Raw genomic sequence first — 23826 nt, 5'->3', positions numbered from 1 at the left:
CTTAAATGTCAAATTCAACTGCTTAGGAGAAAAAAAAAAAAAACCCATAGTATGCCATAATTTATATGGTAGATCTCACTGGAAAAAATAAATGATATGATTCATTACTTTGCTATCCCCATATTAACCCATATTCTAATTTTTTTTTTTAGCTAAATTGTTTTTTAATGTTTATTTATTTGGGGGGTGGGGGAGGGAACAGAGCACAAGTGGAAGAGGAGCAGAGAGAGAGGGAGACACAGAATCTGAAGCAGGCTTCAGGCTCCGAGCTGTCAGCACAGAGCCCGATGCGGGGCTTGAACTCAGGAACTTCAGGATCATGACCTGAGCCAAAGTTGGACCCTTAAGTGATTGAACCACCCAGGCGCCACTGACCTATATTCTACAGTCAATTTGATGCTGGAGAATTATTTAGTGCATCTGCATTGTAAGACCTTCGATGGTCTTGCTAGTGGTGCTAGTCAATAGCCTAAATACTAAAAAATAATTAATTAGCACAATTAAACGTAAAATACAGCAAGTTTCAAATATGACAATGTGTAAGTATATTTGGATTATTTAAAGAATACAAGATCTGAGAAAGTAGTATGATGCCAACGGCCAATGTCACTGCAACCCGGCTACTCAGGTTCAAACCATGGCTCTACTACTAACATTTAGTTGAGTCACTTAACCTCTTTTCAGCTAAATTCTCCTTATCTGGGGGCACCTGGCTGGCTCAGTCAGTAGAGCTTATGACCAACTCTTGATCTCTGGATCGTGAGTTTGAGCCCCACGTTGGGAGTTAACAACAACAAAAACACTATAAATTCTCCTCATCTGTAAAAGGAAGATAATGTTAGGTACTAACTTGGAGAGTTGTAAATATTAAATGTTATAAATAAAGCATTAATAACAGAGACCCATACATTGCAAGTGCTGTATAAGGAAATACATCAAACTTGGAAAAATCTCTTAACAAAAGAAGAAAATATATTAGAAATAAGTTATCAGGGAAAAGTAAGAGTAAGTAGAGATTTTGGGATTTAATTTTTCTTGAAAATTGTAGCCCATTCCCGGTGTCTCCACACAGAATCCTCTTCTTTGCGAAAGTGAATATTGAGCCCTGGAAAATAACTGAATGACGTCTGTGGATTTGAAAATTGCAGTAATCTTCCTGGTCCAGATTACCATTGGAATCCTGGGGAATTTCTCACTCTTATATCATTATATGTCCCTTTGCTTCAATGGAGGTAGGTCAAGATCCACAGATGTGATTTTCAGGCACTTGACTGTAGCCAACTCTTTGGTCATTCTCTCGAGAGGAATCCCGGAGACCATGGCAGCTTTTGGGTTGAGATATTTTCTCAATGACTTTGGATGCAGAGTTGTTTTCTATATGCACAGAGTGGTCAGGGGTGTATCCATTGGCACTACCTGCCTCTTGAGTATCTTCCAGGCCATCACCATCAGTCCCAGGAGTTCCAGGTGGGCAGAGATGAAAGCAAAAGCCCTGAAGTACATTGGCCCCTCCACCATTTTGTGCTGGATTCTGCACATGTTGGTAAATATCATAGTACCTATGTATGTGATTAAAAAATGGAGTAATGAAAACATCACAACTATAGACTTTAAGTACTGTTCAGCTACACTTCATGACAAAGGTACAGACTTCCTATGTGCAACTGTCACATCCATCCCTGATGTTTTGTGTTTGGGGCTCATGTCCTGGGCCAGCGGCTCCATGGTTTTCATCCTTTACACACACAAGCAGAGGGTCCAACACATTCATAGGAACAACCTGTCATCTAGATTCTCCCCTGAGACCAGAGCCATTCAAACCATCCTTGTCCTGGTAAGCACCTTTGTATCTTTTTCTACCCTCTCTTCCATCATTTACATTTGTTTTTCTTGTTTTGGCAAGACCACTTGGTGGCTGGTGAACACCTCTGCCTTAATCAGTATCTGTTTCCCAACTGTTAGCCCCTTTATTCTCTTAAGTTGTAACCCCTGTGTATCTAGACTCTTCTGTACATGTACTAGAAGAAATACACAACTACCCCATCTCACCAGAAACATATAAATTGTATGTTTTTTACCATGTTTGGTCATTGATATACTCATTCCCAGTAGAATCCTACACACAATTACAAGCCAGTCTCCTTGTAGATTGAGTTGTGAAAAAGACAGGAAGAGCATCTGTTTCAGTAACAACTGAAATATGAAAATACTTCTGGAGAAAGATGAGCATGTAAAATACTTTCAGGTAAACATTACAACAATGAATTGCAGAAGACAAAGGAAAACAAGCAAGAAGACATGTCAGCTGATACTTAGAAACTGTGCAGGCAGGAAGCAAACAGACGTTTCGTTTCATCAAGTTAAATGTATGTGGGGAGTCTTTAGAAGGTAGGTTGTTCTGGGGTGCCTGCATGGCTCAGTCAGTTAAGCCTCTGACTTCAGCTCAGGTCATGATCTCACCATTCGTGGCTTCGAGCCCCACATCGGGCTCTGTGCTAACAGCTCAGAGCCTGGAGCCTGCTTCAGATTCTGTGTCTCCCTCTCTCTCAGCCCCTTCCCCACTCATACTCTGTCTCTCTCTCACAAAAATAAATAAACATTAAAAAAAAATTTTTTTAGAAGGTAGTTTGTTCTAAATCTTGATGCCAGTTGGCTCTATTAACAAGAAATGGATTTAGGGTCATCTCCTACATTTCCGATTTTATGAAGCAATTTTAAGGAGGAGTCTTTCATCAAACTTGGAGCAGCTAGAGTAGTAGCATTTGGAAGTTATTGATTGTACTATTATTTATATCAGTATAATTTCACATTTTTTTTTAATGTTTCTTCATTTTTGAGAGAGACAGAGTGTGAGCAGGGAAGGGGCAGAGAGAGAAAGAGACACAGAATCCCAAGCAGGCTCCAGGCTCCAGCACAGAGCCTGACGTGGAGCTCGAACTCACAACCGTGAGATCATGACCTGAGCTGCAGCCGGACGCTTAACCGACTGAGCCACTCAGGTGCCCCTCACATATAGTTTCTAATATTTTGCATTATAATTCAAAACTGACATTTATTGTCTTATTCAGATTGTTCCAGCTTTGGCCATTTGGCATACTCGGATACGTATATACTTTTTAACTTTCTTACTTTCTGTCAGTACAAGATACTCATGTTCATCTTATATATGTTTTCTTTTTTTTTAATATGTATATATTTAAATGTTTATTATTTTGAGAGGGAGAGAGAATCCCAATCAGGCTTTATGCCCAGTGTGGAGCCTGACACAGGATTCGATCTCACCTTCTGAGATCATGACTTGAGCCGAAATCAAGAGTCTGATGTTCAGCCTCCTGAGTCACTCAGGCGTCCTTCTTCACTTTTAAACGGCTTAAATAGTATTGGTTTACCTATGAACATAACCTCCTCACTGTTAAGCCATGTCATCAGGGTACGTTTGTGTGTGTTTGTTGGGGGGGGGGGTTGCTCTTTGATAGATATCCCTGTTTCTTCCATCAATATTATTCAGTTTAGAATTTATTCTACACGGGTCAAACCCCATTTTGGGCATAGAGTTTACTTAAACAAAAAAACAAACAACCTCATTAGAATGTACTATCTCATTTTGATTAATAAAATCAGTTTCTGGGGCGCCTGGGTGGCGCAGTCGGTTAAGCGTCCGACTTCAGCCAGGTCACGATCTCGCGGTCCGTGAGTTCGAGCCCTGCGTCAGGCTCTGGGCTGATGGCTCAGAGCCTGGAGCCTGTTTCCGATTCTGTGTCTCCCTCTCTCTCTGCCCCTCCCCTGTTCATGCTTTGTCTCTCTCTGTCCCCCCAAAAAATAAATAAACGTTGAAAAAAAAAATTTAAAAAAAAAATCAGTTTCTTTTATGGTATCAATGAATATTATTTAAGGCATTCAATATGTAAGTGTTTTGTACAGTTTTATTACATTTCATATCTTCATTATAATTTATTTATAAATATATAATCCTTTTTTCTAATATGTTTAGATTTTTAAACTTCATCTTTTGTTTACTTTCTACAGAGAACATTTCTAACATACTGAATTCTGTGTGTCGTGTACGTATGTGTATGTGTGTGTATCCGTATATGTATGCATAACAACATGTATGCGTGTTTATACGTGTGAAAGTGTGTATTTGCATGCATATATTTTCATAAAAACTCTGATGATGATTGTTGGAATTTGTTCCAAGCAGTAATAAAGTCTAACTTTTATGATCTTTAAGACTATGACTCATAAATTAATTTGCTATTCAATCTGCTCTACAGAAATCACAGAGAAGTTTGCATGATTAGTATAGTTGCTTCACAGCAGTTCTGTGCATGTAATATGGAGTTGGAAGGAGCTCACTGAATCATCTACCTCTGTGCACCCAATGTGATTGAGTGGAAATTGCTGAAGTATAATTAAGTCTCTCTTGAAAATATCTGTAATCTGTTGTTCATAGGGAGACAGTTTTCTCTTGTGAAGTTAGAGAAGACATTTGGAAAAGTTAACATCCCACTTGAGAGGTTCAGATAGGAGAAAAATTAAGGGTTTCAGCATTTTTCGGGCTCAAATATGTTTGCTTAGGATTCTTGCTCCCTCTCCTTCTGCATACTTCCTCTCAAAAAAAAAAATCTAATGTTATTTTAAGGTTCATCCTGTATTTCTCTCATTTCAATTTATTGAGTGAACAAAATGTAATGCCTTGAATTTCCATGTTGCATTATTGTCTTATATCTTATTCCCAAATCACTTATTATTTTCAGCTAATTTTTTCTAAAATATATATATAATATTTTTAAATATATATATATAAAATTTATATATAACTCTAGTGATGATTACTTTCTACCATAAAATATTTTATCACTTACTTGAATTTCATACACCATAAATTAGAATGAAACCTAGATTATACATAATTTTTGTAGTTGGTCTCATTGAGAAACAAATGTGATAGAATTATTTATGTTGCTATCCAAATGTGGACCTTTAGTATATAAACCCAATAGAAAATTATTCAGCATTTTATTAAGACCCTTGAATGGTCATTGACAGGTAATATATATCTATATAATATTTACATGAAAATGATAAATTAGCACAAAGTTATAAATCAATTTATAATATTGTATTCAGTTGACCCTTGAACCATGGTTTTTGAACTGCATAGGTGTACTTATGTGTAGATTTTTTATAGTACAGTACTGCAAATGTATTTTTCTTATGGTTTTCTTAATAACATTTTCTTCTAGGTTTATTGTAAGAATAAATTATATAATATGTATGAAGATGTAAAACAGTACATAATACATATAACATACAAAATAGGTGTTAATAGACTTATGGTTTTGGTAAGGCTTCTGGTCAACATTAGTTGAGTTTTGGGAGAATCAAAAGTTATGGGGCACTGGGTAGCCCAGTTGGTTGAGGGTCTGACTCGATTTTGGCTCAGGTCGTTATCTCTCAGTCACGAGATCAAGCCTCGCATGGGGCTCCATGCTGGCCATGGAGCCTGCTTAAGATTCTCTTTCTCCCTCTGCCCCTCCCCCATTCATGCATTCTCTTTCTCTCTCCCTCTCTCTCAAAAAAAAAAAAAAAGTTACACATGCATTTTCAACTGCACAGCGGGTTGACAGCCCAAATACCCATGTTGTTCAAGGGTCACCTGTAGTAACAGTTTGGGGGCAAAAGATACGAAACTGTTTTTGTTTAATGAAGAGTTATATTGCTTTTGAAATCACCAAGGAAGCACACTGGATAACTTCAGAATAACAGCAACAACAAAAGGATATTAACTTAAACATGCCAATAATGTAATGTAATTCTCTATAATTAAATTACAAGCAGTTACAATTTCTAATGTAAATTTTTATTTTGGAATAAATTTATATATGCAGATAAGTAGCAAAGATAATACAGAAACTTCCTATATACCTTCTCACTGAGTGTATCCACATATTAATGTTGTACATTACCAAGATACTTCTTTCTATTTGTTTGTTTATATAATCCCTACCCCCAATGTGGGGCTCAAACTCATGACCCTGAGATCAAGAGTCCCATGGCAGGCACCCCCATGACACCGTTGACAAAACTGAGGACCAGCATTGGCGCAGCACTGTTAATTTACTTCACGCTTTATTTGCATTTCACCAGTTATAACAATATATTTTCACGTTCCAGGATCCATTTCAGAATACCACATTTTCTTTAGTCATCATATCTCCTCAGTGTCCCTTGTGCTGTGTCAGTATTTTAACCCTTCCTAGTTTTTCATGGTTTTAGTGAGTTAGGGGAAGTCTGGTCAGGTGTTATTTTTGCATGTCACTAAAGTTGAGTTTGTCTGATTATTTTTTAATGATTAGAATATGTTCGTAGATTTTTAGAAGAATATCCCAATCTCCTATCATATCATATCAGAGATTCAGGAAATAATCTTGATGTATCACTGGTGCTGTTAACCGTGATCCCTTGGTTCAGCTGATGCTTGCCAGGTATCTTCATGAAATTACTGTGTTCCCATTTCCATACTTGTTTAGAAGTCACTAAGTTCATCCCAAAACAAAACCAAGGGGAGTTAAATTAATGCCTTTCTCCTGAAAGGAGGCATATATATGTATACGTATATGTATATATCTGTGTGTGTGTGAAAATATATGTGTATTCTCTTTAGCATTTTTCTGCCAGGAAGATTTGTCCCTTCCTCATTTATTTGTTTATTCAATTATTCATGTCAGTATGAACTCATGTATGTTAACTTACAGTAGGTATTATAATCCAGTATGATGCTATTTATTTTATCGCTCAAATTATTCCAGCTTTGGGCATCAGGAGTCCTTAAAGGTTTTCTTTCATGTGGCTTTGATATGTTCCAATTTTTTTTGTGGGGGGGGGGGGGTTGGGAAGTTTCCATTTTTATACCAGTATAAGATGCTTCCAGACTCTCAGGTCTGTCCCAGACCTAGAATCATGTATTTCCCCAAAGAGGGTTTGTTTGTTTTTTTTTAATGTTTATTTTTGAGAGAGAAGGAGAGAGAGCATGCACACAAGCATGAGCAGGGGAGGGGCAGAAGAGAGGGGGACAGAGGGTCTGAAGTGGACTCCGTGCTGACAGTGTGGAACCCGATGCAGGGCTCAAACCCACAAACTACAACATCATGACCTGAGCTGAAGTCAGATGCTCAACCGACTGAGCCGCCCAGGCACCCTCCCCAATGAGTTTTTTATTAGCTATTTAAAGATGTGAGGAAATACAAGTACCTAAAGGACAGAGATCAAAGGCCTGTGGCAGCACAAAGTCCAAGAAGACAGGCATGCACATACAACCCAAGGGACGATGAACACAACCTGGTCCGTTAGTGCAGTTATAATCTGCTTTATTACTTAACACCGATCATGACTTACCTTGTGTACAAGACAACACAACTCACAGACGTGTGGATGGCACTGCCATCAAAGGCTTCCTTCTGTTCCCAGCTGTCCTCTGTTGTGGTCCTTTTGCTCATTTCAAACACAGCTGTGAAGACACCTTCATGCTCAGCTAGAATAATTCCTGATGCCGCCCCGTGAGAGATGCCCAAAGGAGAGGCGTGTCGTTGTTCTAAAGCTCTGCCATTTGGACCAAGTGTCTCCAGAGAGTGAACCTGGTTGCGGCAGGACACTTGAGTGCATTGTCTTGACTCAGACCTGGCTGCAGGGACCTGGGCTGGAGGGAGACGCCACTCACCCGCTCCAGGCCTTCAGACCACGGATCATCCTGTGACGCCATGGACTGGGGAGGAAGCTGTGGACTGGGGAGTTTCTGGAGGACAGAATTCTGGCCCTGAGTCCCCTTCACCCACTGTGCAGTCACCATGGACTTCTGTCTACCCACACATGTGTACTAAGCAATGACACACCGCTCCCCAGCAATAGACACACACACACACACACACACACACACCTCCCCTCTCAAGAAGAGGGGCCACAGAGCCTGTGCTCTTAGAAATTCCACCCAAACCCTCACAAGTGCCCCCAGCAAACCTGGCATATACCACACTTGGGCCCCGAGTCTCCTGCAGCAACCTAGGCTCATGGAACAGCCCTCAGAATGCCATGTGCCTGCATGCACACAGGAGTAAGGCAGAGCACACCCAACCCCAACCTGAATCCGTGTCTACGGCACCAGCAGTCCTAACACCAAACCTGTGCAGGCTCCCTACTCGTGTCCTTGCTGAGCCTTGTCCAGCACTGCCTCCTCCTTCCTTCTCTAACCCCTCTGCAGGAGGACAGTGAGTTCGAGGCCACCGCCAGCTGCCTGAATCCTGGGCCTGCGGGAATCCACATGTCAACGAGCCCTAGGTGGTCAGGGCCTTGGGCCTGGCTGTGGTAAGGACAAACAACACAGGAAGCCTAATACTCTGAGCCAAAAATAAGAGATTTTCCATCACCTCCCTTTTCTTGGAATATTCACTTTACCAATCTTGTCATTTGTTTCTCCATATCTTTGAAATATATGTAAATCTTTTTAAGCTGAAGAAAGCTTTCTTCAACTTTCAGGTCGGCGAATATCTTTCTCAATTGCATGGGATCTAGCTCTTTGACATGTGAACATCAAGGGATAGCATGCCCACTGCTCCGTTTCTGCATGAAGGGTAGGAGCCTAAGTCCAGCAGGAAAAAGTTCTATGGTGCAAAAAAATACTTCCTGTCCTAAAGATGTGGGTTTACTGTAACTTGGAATAGGCCAGTCAGCACACAGACAGTTACCCCAAATAGCAAATGCTGTCCAATCCTCTTACTTGAGGCCTGTTATTTACCTTATCACACGAATATGATAAGTATATGTATCTGCTTGGCTATCCAAAAATATTAGATTTCTTTTGGTCTTTAATCACTTAGTGGATTGCCTGTAATTGGCATCACATTCCAGTTTAATGCTTATTCTGTAATAAAAGTGTTCTCTTTCTCTTCTGCTTTTGTCTGGAGGTTTTCTGGTTTGGGAGGACATTTTGTTTTTAATTCTGTTCCCCTCACCACTGACCAGGACTACCAATCCCCACCTAAACACTTCAGGTGCCCATTAGACCCGCTCTGGAGGAGCATTTCACAGAGTACCTCTTCCCAATTCCTTCTGGGGCTTCCAGCTCTAACCCACAGTTGTGCAGCACAGAGCTAAGATGCCCCAAAATCCACCTGCAGGAAGATGTCTTTGCTTATATGAGTCCTACTGTCTCCACTAGAGCAAAGTTAGATCAGATTCCAATGAAGACAGCATCACAGAGTGACCATCAGCAGTTCCAGCTTGATTTAATGTTCACACCTAAAACTGATGGACACAGTGGGGCTTGGGAATCCCAGGGAGATAAGTGCATGAACCAAGTTGACCTGAGGTTCTGAACTGCCTCCATCTGTTGCCCAAATGCCCGTACATGTGAAGAGAATACCTGCTGCTTCCCCTTCCCTGGAGAGACCTAACACTGCAGATTCAAATTCTTTTTTTTTTTAAGTTTATATTTATTTTGAGAGAGAGAGAGAGCAAGCAGGGGAGGGACAGAAAGGGAAACAGAATCCCAAAGAGGCTCCCTGCTGCCATTGCAGAGCCCCATGTGGGGCTGGAACTCACGAAACATGAGATCATGACCTGAGCCAAAGTCAAGACTTGTATGCTTAACCAACGGAGCCACCCAGTCACCCCTGCAGCAACAAGTTCTGCATCCAGTGCATGGGGATCTTTAAGATGGGTTAGAGCATCATCTCCCCTCGGGGCTCCCTCCTCCGTAGCAACCACAAAGATAGAGGTACAATTCCACCTAGAATCTGCACACAGAGGCTCTCTACTTGGGATTCATGAGAGAAGGCAAGATTTTTGAGGACGTGCAGGTAATCCAGGGGACATGTTTTCTTGAGCTTGACAGATGGACAGAGACATGAAGTCAAAGGTCCTCACTGGAACGGGCCCCCAGTGTTGTCCAGATTTCATTCAGTGATCTGCTGCAGCTGTGTGAGGTGCTCCTGCTGTCCAGTTCAGTGCCAACGAGTATGGGCAGCAAAAGCAGCCCTTTTCAGGGACGCAAGCCCTGCCTTGATGCCATGTCAAGAGGGGAGAAGGTCCCTAGGCATGGGAGGTCAGGACTCAAAATATCCAGAGCCATGACCACAATTAAACCTGAGTGTAAACTGTGTTACTGGTGTAGAGGCGTCTTACATAAGAGTGTCCTGCTCAGGGACAGGCTGTATCACACCTGGGGCCATGGGTGCTCTCAACCTAGCAGATCCAAGATCTACCTGACGCCACAGACCCACCCCTAGTCTCTCCTCTTCATCACTCTGGAGGCAGCAGTCAGTCTCACTGGGGACACTCTCTCCAGCACCAGGGACTGTTTAGGATGTGGGGAATATCGTGTGCAGACACACGTGGATGACAACAGTGTTTGAATTTGCTTCTATCTCAGAGGAGGTGGGGTGAGTCATTCAGGGTCCTCTTCTTCCCCCATAGAAGGAATCTCCATGGCACCCAGGTGTGAGTTAGTCCACGTTCCTTGTTCTGGGATGAACACTGAGGAGGCTTACAAACTGCTAGAGAAAGTGATTGTGTCTACTTAATGTGGTCATGAGAAAAACAGATGAAGAGCAATGGCCCCTACCATCCAGAGACTTCCAGTCTAGAGCAAATGGTTACACGGTTGAATTCCAGACTGTGGGGTCAGTGCAAGGAATGGGTGGTTCACAGGGGACTATGGGTTCATTTCTCTGTGGTTTTAGGAGTACTCTTGTGGCCCCTGAAGGCCATCCACAAAGAAAAGAGTTTTGTAGTTGTATTATTTGTTTACCTTGTTAAGAATAAGATCTACTTGGGGCGCCTGGGTGGCGCAGTCGGTTAAGCGTCCGACTTCAGCCAGGTCACGATCTTGCGGTCCGGGAGTTCGAGCCCCGCGTCAGGCTCTGGGCTGATGGCTCAGAGCCTGGAGCCTGATTCTGATTCTGTGTCTCCCTCTCTCTCTGCCCCTCCCCCGTTCATGCTCTGTCTCTCTCTGTCCCAAAAATAAATAAACGTTGAAAAAAAAAAAATTAAAAAAAAAAAAAAAAAAGAATAAGATCTACTTGACCCTTAAACATCATGGAGGTTGGGGGCACTGACCCCACTGTGATGAAAATCTGTGTGTCACTTTTGAGTCCCTAAAAACTTACCTTTTTTTTTTTTTTTTTTTTAATATGGAACGCTTCGTGAACTTGCATGTCATTCTAGGGGCCACGCTAATCCGTACAATTCCATTTTTAGTATATGTGCTGCAGATGTGAACACCCAAACGCTTGACTCTTACCAGGCTACTGTTGACTGGAAGCCTTACCAATGACATAAACAATCGATTAACATGTATCTTGTGTGTTACATGCAGATTATATAGTAGAGTCTTAATAAAGAAAGCTAGAGACTGTTCAGGAAATCAAAAGGAAAATACAGTACTGTACTGTATTTGTTGAAAAACATCCATGTCTCAGTAGTCTGGCGCAAATTCAAACCCATGTTTTTCAAGGGCCAACTTTAGTTTCTGGTGGGATTGTCCCAGAGAACTCTTAAGAGTTTACATTAAATTGCTTATTATTATGTTGTAAAGTAGGTAATTGGCTTAAGTGGAATATAATCATACAAAGTTTTTACTAGGCAAATGTAGGAAGACAGAATTGGGAATAAATACCCCACAGGCAGGGAGCTCAGAAGCCTAGAGCAATCTGCCTCCCCAGCTCCACCCAGAGCCCTCCCTCCAGAAGCTTTTCCAGCTCTGGCCCCACCCTGGGCTGTGGCCTCACTGAACTGATTAGAGGAGGTCAGAGGTTTGGTTTACTGCTCCTCCCATGTCTCAATGGTAGTGCTAATGTTTTGCTGAAATCTAAAAGCAGATATACAGGAGCAAAGATTGTATGGTTTGGCGCCTTGATTTCTTATTAAATTCTGTGCTTTGGAAGGGTTTGGGACAGCACCCCCCTTCCCCTGCCCCTGCCAGAATGTGCCACTTTGGCATGTGGATTATTTTCAACTGAAGACAATTGAGACCCTGTAGGCTCAAGAAAAATTTTGCTTCTCCCTTAATGACACAGAGGAATCTAAACTGGGGGCCCTTTCCAAACTCTGGTTATTACCAGAAGTACATTTTATCTCAGTGACCCATCTGTTGGCAGTACAAATATCTAATTACCATTGTTGGGGAGCAAGAGTAGACCTGTTCCCTCAAGGGTCCTTCTAGACTAAGGATCCTGGGGTGTATGGGTAGCTCAGTTGGTTGGTCATCTGACCCTTGATTTCAGCTCAGGTCATGATCTCATGGTTTGTGGGATTGAGCCCTGTGTCAGGCTCTGCACTGATAGATTCTCTCTCTCCCTTTCTTTCTGCTCCTTTCTCTCCTACTTGTGCTTGCTCTCTCAAAAAAAAAAAAATCGAATTGACATGAGACCAGATTAACATGAGAAAATAAAATTTACTGCTGTACCTATGATGAATACCACATAGGCATGGAAATTTTAAACACAGGTAAAATGAGGTATATATGTCATTCTGATGTAAAGACAAGGGGGTAGGTGATGTGGCAATGTTGGGGTTCAGAAGTGAACAAAGAATTCTTGAGACGACTTTGGTGCAGAGGTGGTTTTATTTAGGCATAGGGGCAGGACCCGTGGGCAGAAAGAGCTGCACTAGGACTGTGAAGAGTGACTGGTTATATACCTTCAGGTGGGGAGGGGGTTAGGGATAGTGTAAGTGTCTAAGGAATTTTGGAAACAAGGTTTCCAGGACCTTGAGGGACTACCTGTTGTTCAGAAAAGGTCATTTATTACTGTTTACTAAAAACTCAGTCATGAGACCCTTCAGATGTATATCAGTGGGCCATATGCTTGGAGCCTGATTGTCAACCTGTTATCTTGGGGAAGTAGAGTTAAAGGAAGTTTCCAAAGGTATTTTTATATGTTAAAGAAGACTTACAGCATCTTGGGAGGGGGTGTGGTGCTTGGGATAATGTCAAGCTAAAGCAAAAGATTGCTGAGGTGCCTGGGTAGCTCAGTTGGTTAAGTGGCAGATTCTTGGTTTCAGCTCAGGTCATATCACAGTTTGTGAATTCAAGCCCTATGTCAGGCTCTGGGCTGACAGGGTGGAGCCTGGTTAGGATTCTCTCTCTCCCTCTCTCTCTCTGCCCCTCCCCTGCTTGCTTTCTCTGTCCTTCAGAAGGAAGGAAGGGAGGAAGGAAGGAAAAGATTACCTTTTGCCCTTAGCAAACTATTAACATGGAGGTGCTTGAGTTCCTAGAAGATCACTCAGTCTGTCTCAAGGTTTGTCAATGGGCTGCAAGTTGCAAGGAGATTGATTTTTTTTTTCGCCTTTGTTCCCCATATCGATAGGGGTCTAGGATTTCAGAGTGAAGGCATACACTTCACAGGATAAGGAGAGCAGATGTTTGGAAATTAGAGTTCGGCTCACCTGCATATCCCCTTTGGTCCCACTGAAGGAAATCCCTTTCCTGTTCCACCACTGCTCTTCTGCCTTGGATTTTGTCAGCAGCTAGTGGCCAAACCTGGTCTGGGGGTGCCTGGGAGGCTCAGTCGGTTAAGCATCCGACTTTGGCTCAGGTCCTGATCACAGTTTGTGTGTTCTAGCCCCGCGTGGGGCTCTGTGCTGACAGCTCAGAGCTTGGAGCCTGCTTCGGATTCTGTGTCTCCCCCTCTCTCTCTTTGCCTCTAAAAAATAAAATTAAATAAAACATTTAAAAACAAAACAAAACAAAACAATCCCTGTCTGTTTGGGATCCCCGGAACCAGATGTCCTTCCCCACTCTGCACTAGCTACAAAATGATTAACACAGTTGGGCACCTGGCTGGCTCCGTTAGAAGAGCATGTGAATCCTGATCTTGGGGTCATGAGTCGGAGCCCCACGTTTGGGTGTAGAGATTACTTAAAAATAAACTCTTAAAAAAAAAAAAAAGATCGCCACAATCTGTTTCGGAACCAGGCTGGAACGCTGGCGGAAAAATCAAGCGGCACTCGGAGATCTTGGTGGATCAGAGATTTATTTAACACCGATGGGCTCAGAGGAGATTGTTTCTCCAAAGATCTGAGCCCCAGATGCGAGCAGGAAGGGTAATTTATACTTGTAAGCCTCCGCATTTGTGTGTGTGTGTGTGTGTGTGTGTGTGTGTGGCGGGGGGGGGGGGGGGGGGGGAGGGTTGCACGTGCAGCAAACAAAGGAAGAAGAACCCGGAGGGATCTCTAATCTAGAGACCAGAGTTTGTTTTAGCCGCATCTGCCATCTTTGGCGTACTTTATTCATTTCTCCAACAAGATAAGCTAATGATCATGTCCCTTACCTCCTGTAGTTAAGGTGTGTGTGTGTGTGTGTGTGTGTGTGTGTGTGGTGGGAATGCTTCAGATGCCCTCTCCCAGCAAATTTCAAGCGTGCAATACACTATTATTAACTATAGTCACCATGATGTACATTTGATGTTGCATGCTTACACATCCTGCATAAGTGAACCTTTTTACCACTTGACCAACATCTCAACATTTTCCCCACCCTCAGCTCCTGGCAACAAACATTGCTAATCTTCACTTTTATGATTCTAACTTTTTTAAGATCCTGCATATATGTAGTTTCAAACAGTGTCTATTTTTCTCTATGTGGCTTATTTAACCTAACAAAATGTCCTCCAGTTTTATTCTGTTGCTGCAAATAGAAGGATTCTCTTCTTTTCTGAGGCTGATCTATATACCAAAAAGAAATTAGATGGGGGACCGCTATCACTCTATCAGGAAGAGAGTTTACACCAGAGAAAATTTAAACAAAAAAATTTTTTTTTAATGTTTGTTTATTTTTGAGAGAGAGAGAGCAGGGGAGAGGCAGAGAGAGAGGGAGACACAGAACCCAAAGCAGGCTCCAGGCTCTGAGCTGTCAGCACAGAGCCTGACACGGGGCTTGAACTCATGAATTGTGAGATCATGACCTGAGCCAAAGTTAGATGCTTAAGCGACTGAGCTGCCCAGGTGCCCTCCAGAGACAAATTTTTTTTCAATATATGAAATTTATTGTCAAATTGGTTTCCATACAACACCCAGTGCTCATACCAAAAGGTGCCCTCCTCAATACCCATCACCCACCCTCCCCAAGACAAATTTTTATATTAGAAAGAGTTACCTGCCTGGCATGGCAAATATTAGTTTACCAAATATTTCTTCTTTCCATTTCCCTGTGGATGTACTTCCCCCATTTGTTTATTATTATTATTGGTAATGTTTATTATTTTTGCGAGGGAGCATGAGTGGGAGAGGGGCAGAGAGAGAGGGAGACACAGACTCCGGGCTCCAAGCTGTCAGCACAGAGCCTGATGCAGGGCTTGAACTCACGAACATTGAGATCATGAGCTGAGCCAAAGTCGGATGCTCAACCAACTGAGCCACCCAGGTACCCCTACTTACCCCCTTTTTGAAACTGTAAATCCCTACCCCCTGAGAGGCTAAGAGAAAAATTACCAGGTGTACTCACAACTGCAAAGAAAAGATCTCCCCCCCCCCCCCCCCCCCCCCCGCCGTTCCCGAATCCAGCCAGGGCACGCCCGGTTGTAGTCTGACCTAAAGGCGGGAACCAGTCAAGTTCTGCTGAATGGTTTGAAATAAAGGCGGGAACCAATCGAGTTCTGCTGAGTGTTCAAATTTAAATGTCAACCAATAACAGCTCTGTAACCTCAAAAAATCCCTAACTTGTTTGTGCCTGTCTATAAAAGAAGCTGTAAGAGCCTTGCTCGGGGCCTCTTAGCGTCACTGGCAACAAGTGCGCGGAGGACCGGTTCGAACCTGCAATAAACGACCCTTGCCGCTTGGCTTTGACTCTGGACTCTGGTGGTTTGTTTTCGGGGGTCTTTCGAATCGCGGCATATCACCCCCTTCTTGTTAAGTCAGCATGGCATATAAACATGAATCGCCTGTTTTTAAGCCTCATATCTTTAGGATTCCTGTAATTAAGAACTTAAATTTTTGTCCTGTTAATCAGGTGTGGGAAACAAAGGCAAAGAGAAATGTAGCTTAAATCTCCTTAGAGCTTGCAGCCTACTTACTGATGGACACCTGAGACCGCTGAGCATGACTCTTCCCCAAGGAACTCATGGCTGCCTTCATGTTTATATCATATCAAAGACTTAAAAGTAACCTCTTAACAACAGCTAGCCCGTCAAGGTCTGGAAAGCCTTGCTTCAAAATTCCTTAGAAATTTACATCATCTCTAACCCCCCTTCCTCCACAAACTTAGAAGTTATATAATCAGTCACTTCTCACAAGCCCAGTGCAGCTCTTTCTGCCCACAGCTCCTGTACCTGTGCTTCAACAAAATCACGTTTTTGCACCAAAAACGTCTCAAGAATTTTTTCTTGGCAATTTGCTCATGAACCTCACTTCCAAATTTTATCAAATCTGTCTTATGTCAGTTTGATTATTAGATCAGCCAAGGAATCTAGATGCAAAAACAAAACGTTTCTTCTCCTACACAGTCTTCTCAGTCACCAGGACAAATATAGCAAGGCCGCTTCATATTTTATAGTGAGAAACCACTTAATATTTTCTAGAATGGCTAAAATTAAGACAAAAGGATAATACCACTTTCCATGAAAATGTAGAGGAATTAGAATTCTCATGTATTGCAGATAGGAGTGTAAAAGTTACATTTACTTTCGAGAACTGTTTGGCAGTTACTTATGAAAATTGGCATTTACCTACTGAAGGAAAGCATTTTGCCACCCCAAAACATGGGTTAGGTTAGGCTGGTTATTTTATTTTTAAATTGTTTTTTAACAATTATTATTTATTATTGAGAGACAGAGAGAGAGCATGAGCATGGGAGGGGCAGAGAGAGAGGGAGACACAGAATCTGAAACAGTCTCCAGACTCTGAGTGGTCAGCACAGAGCCCAACACGGGGTTCGAACTCACGGACTGAGAGATCATGACCTGAACCGAAGACAGACACTTAACTGACTGAACCATCCAGGTGCCCCTAGGCTTGTTATTTTAAGAAACAGCAGACAAAGGGAAATCTCTGAAACACAGAAGTTTCCTTTGAAAGAGACATTTACATTTATAAAAGAAATCTCCATTTGGAAGGCTCCCTCTGCGTAGAAGAGGGGGGAATGTGTAAATCCCCAGAAAACTCTGATCAGTGGAGAAGGCATGAATTTAAATTTGGACAACAATCGGGGCACCTGGGTGGCTCAGTCCGTTGGGTGACTGACTTCACCTCGGGTCATGATCTCATGGTTTGTGGGTTTGGGTTTGAACCCTCATCGGGCCCTGTGCTGACAGCACAGGCCTGGAGCCTGCTTCCGATTCTGTGTCTCCCTCCCTCTGCACCTCCCCTGCTCGTGCTCAGTCTCTCTCTGACTCTCAAAAAATAAATAAATGTTAATAAGAATTAAAAAAAAAAATTTGGACAACAACCATAGCCATGGTTAGTTTTCCGTCTGGTCACTTCCCCAAATGCTTCCCAATAGGTTCACGTGTGGAGTTTCAAACACCATCGTTGTTGGTGCCCTCCCCCGTCAGTTGGTGTGGGGGGAAACAACAGTGTTGTTTTAATTACAACTGCTCCAGGTGATTCTAAGTGAGGCCAGGGTTAAGCAGGAAGGATTCCCATGAATTTAGGAGAGTTGAGGGCAAGCTTTGGCTCAAGGAGAGGTAACAGGGTCTCCTCTACACGAGTCTGGGAGGATCAGGTCCAGGCAGCACAGTCTTCCTACGCTTGAGTTGAGTTTGTGAGCATCTGTGGGACAGGACGCCCCCGAAAGTAGAGAAGGAAAAGGCAGGGATCGGCCTCCAAGTAAAAGCTCACAGTTTCTGAGAGCTCAGGACACAAAGGACTAGGAAGTTGGGCGTTTTCTGCATTTCCAAGTCCTGCCTGCAGGCGAGCGCTTTACACGTGAAGAGAGTCAGCTGGTGGCTTTGAAGGCATTTTCTCCTGATGTAGCGGTGATTTCTCCCCAAATAGCTTCTGAGAAAGGAATCTAGAGGACGAGGTGAAAGAAGCAATGGCCAGTTCTCTGGTAAGCCGCATGTCCCACGTCACAGGCTGTGTCATCATTGTCTCCTGAAATTCCGTGCTTTTAGAAATTGCAAATGTTGATTCCTCTAGCTCTGATATTTCTGCCTTATGTGTTCACCTCATTTTTAAGCCATTTTATTTATTTTTTAAAGTACTATATTTTTCAAGTTTATTTCTTTGGAGAGAGAGAGAGAGAGAGAGAGTGTGAGCATGAGTGGGGGGTGGGCAGAGAGGAGAGAGAATCCCTAGCAGGCTCAGTGTTGTCAGTGCAGAGCCCAACACAGGGCTTGAACTCATGAACCGTGGGATCATGACCTGAGCCGAAACCAAGAGTCGGATGCTTAACCGACTGAGCCACCCAGGCGCCCCTACACCTTTTTAAAAATGATACTTAAGGTTAGGTCTTTAGAACACGTCTCCTGTATATCCCAGAGCCTTCTCTCCCTTCTCCAGCCTGGCCTCCAATAGCACATCAACAATTGTCGCTTTGAGTTAAAGTCCTACAAGTATTGAAAATATTCCCTTTGTGACAGATTCACAGGGGAAGGCCTTGAATCCAAGATTCCTATTGCTGATGGGGTCTGGTCCTGGGATATCAGTCAAGAAAACCATTTCACATTTAGGTCCCATCTAGATGCTTTATTAGCTCTGTGTAGACCAGGATTAAGAAAATGCACAAATAAACAGGATGGATATGAGACCCAGGATAACTCAGAAGGTTCTCAAATAAAAAGGGAGTCCCGCTGTTCAGAATGTGAAAAGGATACTTTATTTAAAATACATTAAATATTACAGGACATAGAGATTGTAGGTGATTGAACTTTGTATAAATCAACCATATGCTCGTAATTTGATTTATATTCTGATTTATTTTTTGCTGTCCACAAGAACACACCAGTGATAATAGGTCCTTTAGTCTGACTTAGGCACTGATATCAATTTCTTTCATTATAGATGATAACTTCTTTTACTTGGCTTGGGGCTCTCTGGTAGATATTTCCCCTTTATTTTGTTTTAATTTTTTTTAATTTTTTTAAAAAAATATTTCTAACATTTATTCATTTTTGAGAGACAGAACAGAGTGTGAGCGGGGAGGGGCAGAGAGAGAGGGAGACACAGAATCCGAAGCAGGCTCCAGGCTGTGAGCCTGACGCGGGGCTCAAACTCCCTGACTGCGAGATCACGACCTGAGCCGAAGGCAGACACACAACCCACTGGACCAGCCAGGCGGACATTCAACCCACTGACCCACCCAGGCGCCCCGATATTTCCCCTTTAAAGTTCATATTTTTTCCTCTCAATCATTCCTAAGGATCTTAGGTGGATTTACTGCGATGTGCAGAAATTATCACCTTTAAACTGGAAACTTCTTTCAAGTTACCTTTGCTTGTAGTTTCTGATGAGGAAAACAAAGACAAAAGAAATGTAGATAAAATTAAATTTCCTTCTGACTTGCAGCCCCCTGATAAATAGTTGAGACTGGCAGAGTAAGATATTCCTCAAGGAATTCACAAGTGCTTTAATGTTAATGCTTTTCTCAAGACATAAAGCAACCTTAGCTGGACAGTAACCAAACCTCCAGGATCCTGTAAGTCTTCTTTAACATAAGAAAGTACCTGTAGAGGGCCACCTGGCTGGTTCTGTTGGTGGAGCGAAATCAGGGTTGTGATTTCGAGCCCTACCTTGGGTGTAGAGATTACTTAAACATAAAATCTTTAGGCACTTGGTGGTCGTCACTGCACAGACTAGACTTGACCTGCTCATGAGACTTACTCTGCTTCCTCTGCAACCATGTCTGACAAACCCAATATGGCTGGGATTGAGAAATTTGAGAAGTCAAAATTGAAGAAGACAGAGCAAAAATCCATGGCCTTCAAAAGAAATGATTGAGTGGCATCTGGGTGGTTGGTGAAATGTCTGACTCTTGGTTTCAGCTCAGGTCATGATCTCAGGGTTCATGAGATCCAGCCCCCACCTCGGGCTCTGGGCTGACAGCACAGAGCATGCTTGGGATTCTCTCTGCCCATCCCCTGCGTACTCTCTCTCTGTCTCTCTGTCTCTCTCAAAACAAATAAACACTAAAAAACAAAAAAGACTGATCCACTCCATGTACTGGATGTTTGACAAAATATTTGCATACAGGGGCATCAGGGTGTCTCAGTCAGTTGGGCGACTGACTTCGGCTCAGGTCATGATCTCACGGTCGGGGGTTCAAGCCCTGTGTCAGGCTCTGTGCTGACAGCTTGGAGCCTGGAGCCTGCTTTGGATTCTGTGTCTCCCTCTCTCTCTGCCCCTCCCCCACTCACACTTTGTCTCTCCCTGTCTCTCAAAGATGAATAAACGTTAAAAATTTTTTAAAAATATTTGCATACAAATAGAATAATGTGTTTGCTGTCTTAGATTATCTATGTTTTTATTAACTTATGAAAACTGTCACATACTATGTAGTAAATAGGAAATGCTCAGAAGGCTTGTTGTTGCCTTTCTTGCTCTTCTAGTAGAACCTGTAATTGCTATAAAACCTAATGTGATTTGAAGTTTGGGTTCCAGAGCAAAAGGCCAAGAAAAAATTCTTGAGATGTTTTTGGTGCAAAAATGTGTTTTAATTAAAGCACAGGTACAGGACCCGTGGGCAGAAAGAGCTTGTACTGGGATTGTGAAGAGTGACTGGTTCTATACTTTTTAGTTAGGGGAGGAGAGATAACATAAGTTTTGAAGGAATTTTTTTTATGCTGAAGTGGAGTTTACTGGACCTTGGAGGTCTGGCTATTGGCAAGATAAGATTGCCTGTACTCTGTAGCAAAACACCGACATTAAGGCAGCCATGAGTTCCTTGAGGAATGTCAACTCTGCCTGTCTCAGGTATCTATCAGTGAGTGGGCTGCAAGTTGTAAATTTAATTTTGGCTACACTTCTCTTGCCTTTGTTTTCCTCATCAAAACCCATTCAGTTCCAAGTCCTCCAAGAATTCTTGCCTGGGAGTTCAACTCTTTACTATTCAAAAATGTATCCCTTGGCCCATAGGCTAATACCTTGGAAGAAATGCAGGCTCAGGGGCACCTGGGTGGCTCAGTCGGTTGGGCGGCCGACTTCCGCTCAGGTCATGATCTCGCGGTCTGTGAGTTCGAGCCCCGAGTGGGCTCTGTGCTGACAGCTCAGAGCCTGGAACCTGTTTCAGATTCTGTGTCTCCCTGTCTCTGACCCTCCCCCATTCATGCTTTGTCTCTCTCTGTCTCAAAAATAAATAAATGTTAAAAAAAAAAGAAAGAAATGGAGGCTCAGTGGGTGCCAGGGTAGCTCAGTTGGTTGAGCATCTGACTTCAGCTTCGGGGTATGTTCTCACTATTTATGAGATCAAGCCCCACATTGGGCTCTGTGCTGACAGTGCAGAGCCTGCTTGGGATTCTCTCTCTCCCTCTCTCTCTACCACTTCCCTGCTTCTCTCTCTCTCTCTCATTCTCTCTCTATCTCAAAATAAATAAATAAACTAAAAAAAAAAAAAATTCAGACTCAGATCCCAGGGCGGAACTCCTGAATAAAATTTGCATTTTAACAACATCTCCAATGTGCTCTTGTGAAAGTCTAATTCAGATTAGAATTTGATAAGTATATTTGTAACTCACCACAAAACTTTCTATCAAAGAAATAGACACAAATTATACTGTATGATATAACCATAGTGATGAGGGAGCATGAGGCAAGCTGACAGGCCACAAATACTGCCTGACCCCCAGGTGTGATATTCCTCAGGGCACTCCTGGCTGCCCAAGAACAAAGGAAAGAGGAAAAAAAACCAAATGGTTAACTGATAGAGATCATAGTCTTGAAGGACCTGAGTCTCCATCTGTTTACAAATATCTTAGTAAATCACCGAGAAAAAGGCAATCTTATCAACAGCCTAATCTCCAGAAACCTGTAGACTGTTTTCTGGAGCACCAACATCCCCTCTCCATAGTGATGGGGGAAACAAAGGCAGAAGGAAATGGCGGATAGAACTAAATTTCCCTATAACCTGCAGCCCATTGACAGATACTTGAGGCTGGCAGAATAAAACATTTCTCCAGGAACTTCCTAGTTTTAATGCTAATGGTTTGCTAGAGGGCAAACAACCTTAGCCTGACAATAGATAAGGCTTCCAGTAGCCTGTGGGTCTTCTTTAGGATATGAAAGTCTCACTGAAAACTTCCCCTGGACATTACCTCCCCCCAGCTCGATAGTGTATATATAACCAGTCTCTCCTCACAGTCCCCGGGCAGCTCTTCCTGCCCATGGGTCCTGTCCCTGTGCTTTTAGTAAAATCACCTTTTTGCAGCAAAGACATCTTCAAGATTCTTTCTTGGCCATGGCTCCGGACCCTGGGAGCCCCACTATTCCCCCTGGACCCCCAAAACCTCATCACATAGTACTCAGAAAAGGTGTATGTCTGTAACAGTTCTTACCTTAAAGTTAGAGCATACATGGGGCGCCTGGGTGGCTCAGTCAGTTGAGCGTCTGACTTCAGCTCAGGTCATGATCTCACAGCTTGTGAGTTTGAGCCCCGTCCCTTCCCAGAGCTCAGAGCCTGGAGCCTGCTTCGGATTCTGTGTCTCCCTCTCTCTCTCTGCCCCTCCTCCACTCGTGTGTGTGTGTGTGTGTGTGTGTGTGTGTGTGTGTTTGTGTATGCGCGCGCTCTCTCTCTGTGTCTCTCAAAAATGAATAAACATTAAGAAAAAAATTTTTTTAAGTTAGAGAATACATTAGAGCATATGGGACTGTGTTAAAAATTATCTCACTGCAGAAAGTGTGAAACTCACTTAAGTCAGAACCACTTTTTTTTTACTATAACTGAACTAGCATGAGTTTACTTCCTGGTGAGTCACAGGTAGAAACTACACCACATGGGGTTGTCACATGAGAGACTAAGAGAAAAATTACCAGGTGTACTCACAACTGCAAAGAAAAGACCCCCCCCCCCGCCCCCCCCCCCCCCAGCCATTCCCGAAACCAGCCAGGGCATGCCCGGTTGTAGTCTGACCTAAAGGCGGGAACCAAACAAGTTCTGCTGAGTGGTTTGAAATAAAGGCGGGAACCAATCAAGTTCTGCTGAGTGGTTTGAAATAAAGGCGGGAACCAAACAAGTTCTGCTGAGCGTTCAAATTTAAATGTCAACCAATAACAGCTCTGTAACCGCAAAAAATCCCTAACTTGTTTGTGCCTGTCTATAAAAGAAGCTGTAAGAGCCTTGCTCGGGGCCTCTTAGCGTCACCGGCAATGAGTGCGCGGAGGACCGGGTTCGAACCTGCAATAAACGACCCTTGCCGCTTGGCTTTGACTCTGGACTCTGGTGGTTTGTTTTTGGGGGGGGGGGTCTCTCGAATTGGGGCATATCACACACAAAGGAAACTTCATGTGCAGCCAAAAAGGAGATCACAGGGAATAACTTTTTTGTTTATTTATTTTTTCAGAAAAGAGGCATTAAGAAGTAATGCCATAAATTTATTTACAAACATATTGAGTATGTTGTATTCAAGAGTTTGATCCATTTTTCAAAGAGACTCCACCTCTTAAAATGTTCCTTTCCACATCTGTGTAATGGATTAATGAAAACATCCTTATTTGCTAAGCAGTTGGTGTCTTACCATAAAAAAGGGGGCAGCAAATCCAGATCCAAAATACATAGTCATCATAATTAGTAACTGTCACTTGTTTTCCACTGAAAATGGCAAATTCTTCCCTGGGCCCTCCTCATAGTGGCTCCTATGGACCACAGATGTTGTGAACCCTTGGATGCTCTGTCCCAACATAGTGCTG

The 23826-nt window shown here is 42.9% G+C and overlaps 1 protein-coding gene and 1 pseudogene across 1 annotated transcript; one reads left to right on the top strand and one right to left on the bottom strand.

Moving 5' to 3' along the window:
• The first annotated feature begins 1120 nt into the window (after nucleotides 1-1120).
• On the top strand, nucleotides 1121-2062 carry LOC124511678 (vomeronasal type-1 receptor 2). The gene has a single exon (XM_047079064.1). The coding sequence runs from the start codon at nucleotides 1121-1123 to the stop codon at nucleotides 2060-2062; it is 942 nt and encodes a 313-aa protein (XP_046935020.1).
• Nucleotides 2063-23627: 21565 nt separating this feature from the next.
• On the bottom strand, nucleotides 23628-23819 carry LOC124510848 (cytochrome c oxidase subunit 7C, mitochondrial-like; annotated as a pseudogene).
• Between the last annotated feature and the right edge of the window lie 7 nt (nucleotides 23820-23826).

This window comes from Lynx rufus, unplaced genomic scaffold, assembly GCF_022079265.1.
Source record: "Lynx rufus isolate CCGP_SWC_20201006 ecotype Redwood Valley unplaced genomic scaffold, mLynRuf1.p SCAF_16, whole genome shotgun sequence".
Classification (NCBI taxonomy): domain Eukaryota; kingdom Metazoa; phylum Chordata; class Mammalia; order Carnivora; family Felidae; genus Lynx; species Lynx rufus.
The sequence above is the reverse complement of the archived record's forward strand: the minus strand, read 5'-3'. Positions and strand labels throughout refer to the sequence as shown.

Bases quoted from the DNA above. Each gene is read 5' to 3' on its own strand.
- LOC124511678 (XM_047079064.1), top strand. From the start codon at position 1,121: ATGACGTCTGTGGATTTGAAAATTGCAGTAATCTTCCTGGTCCAGATT.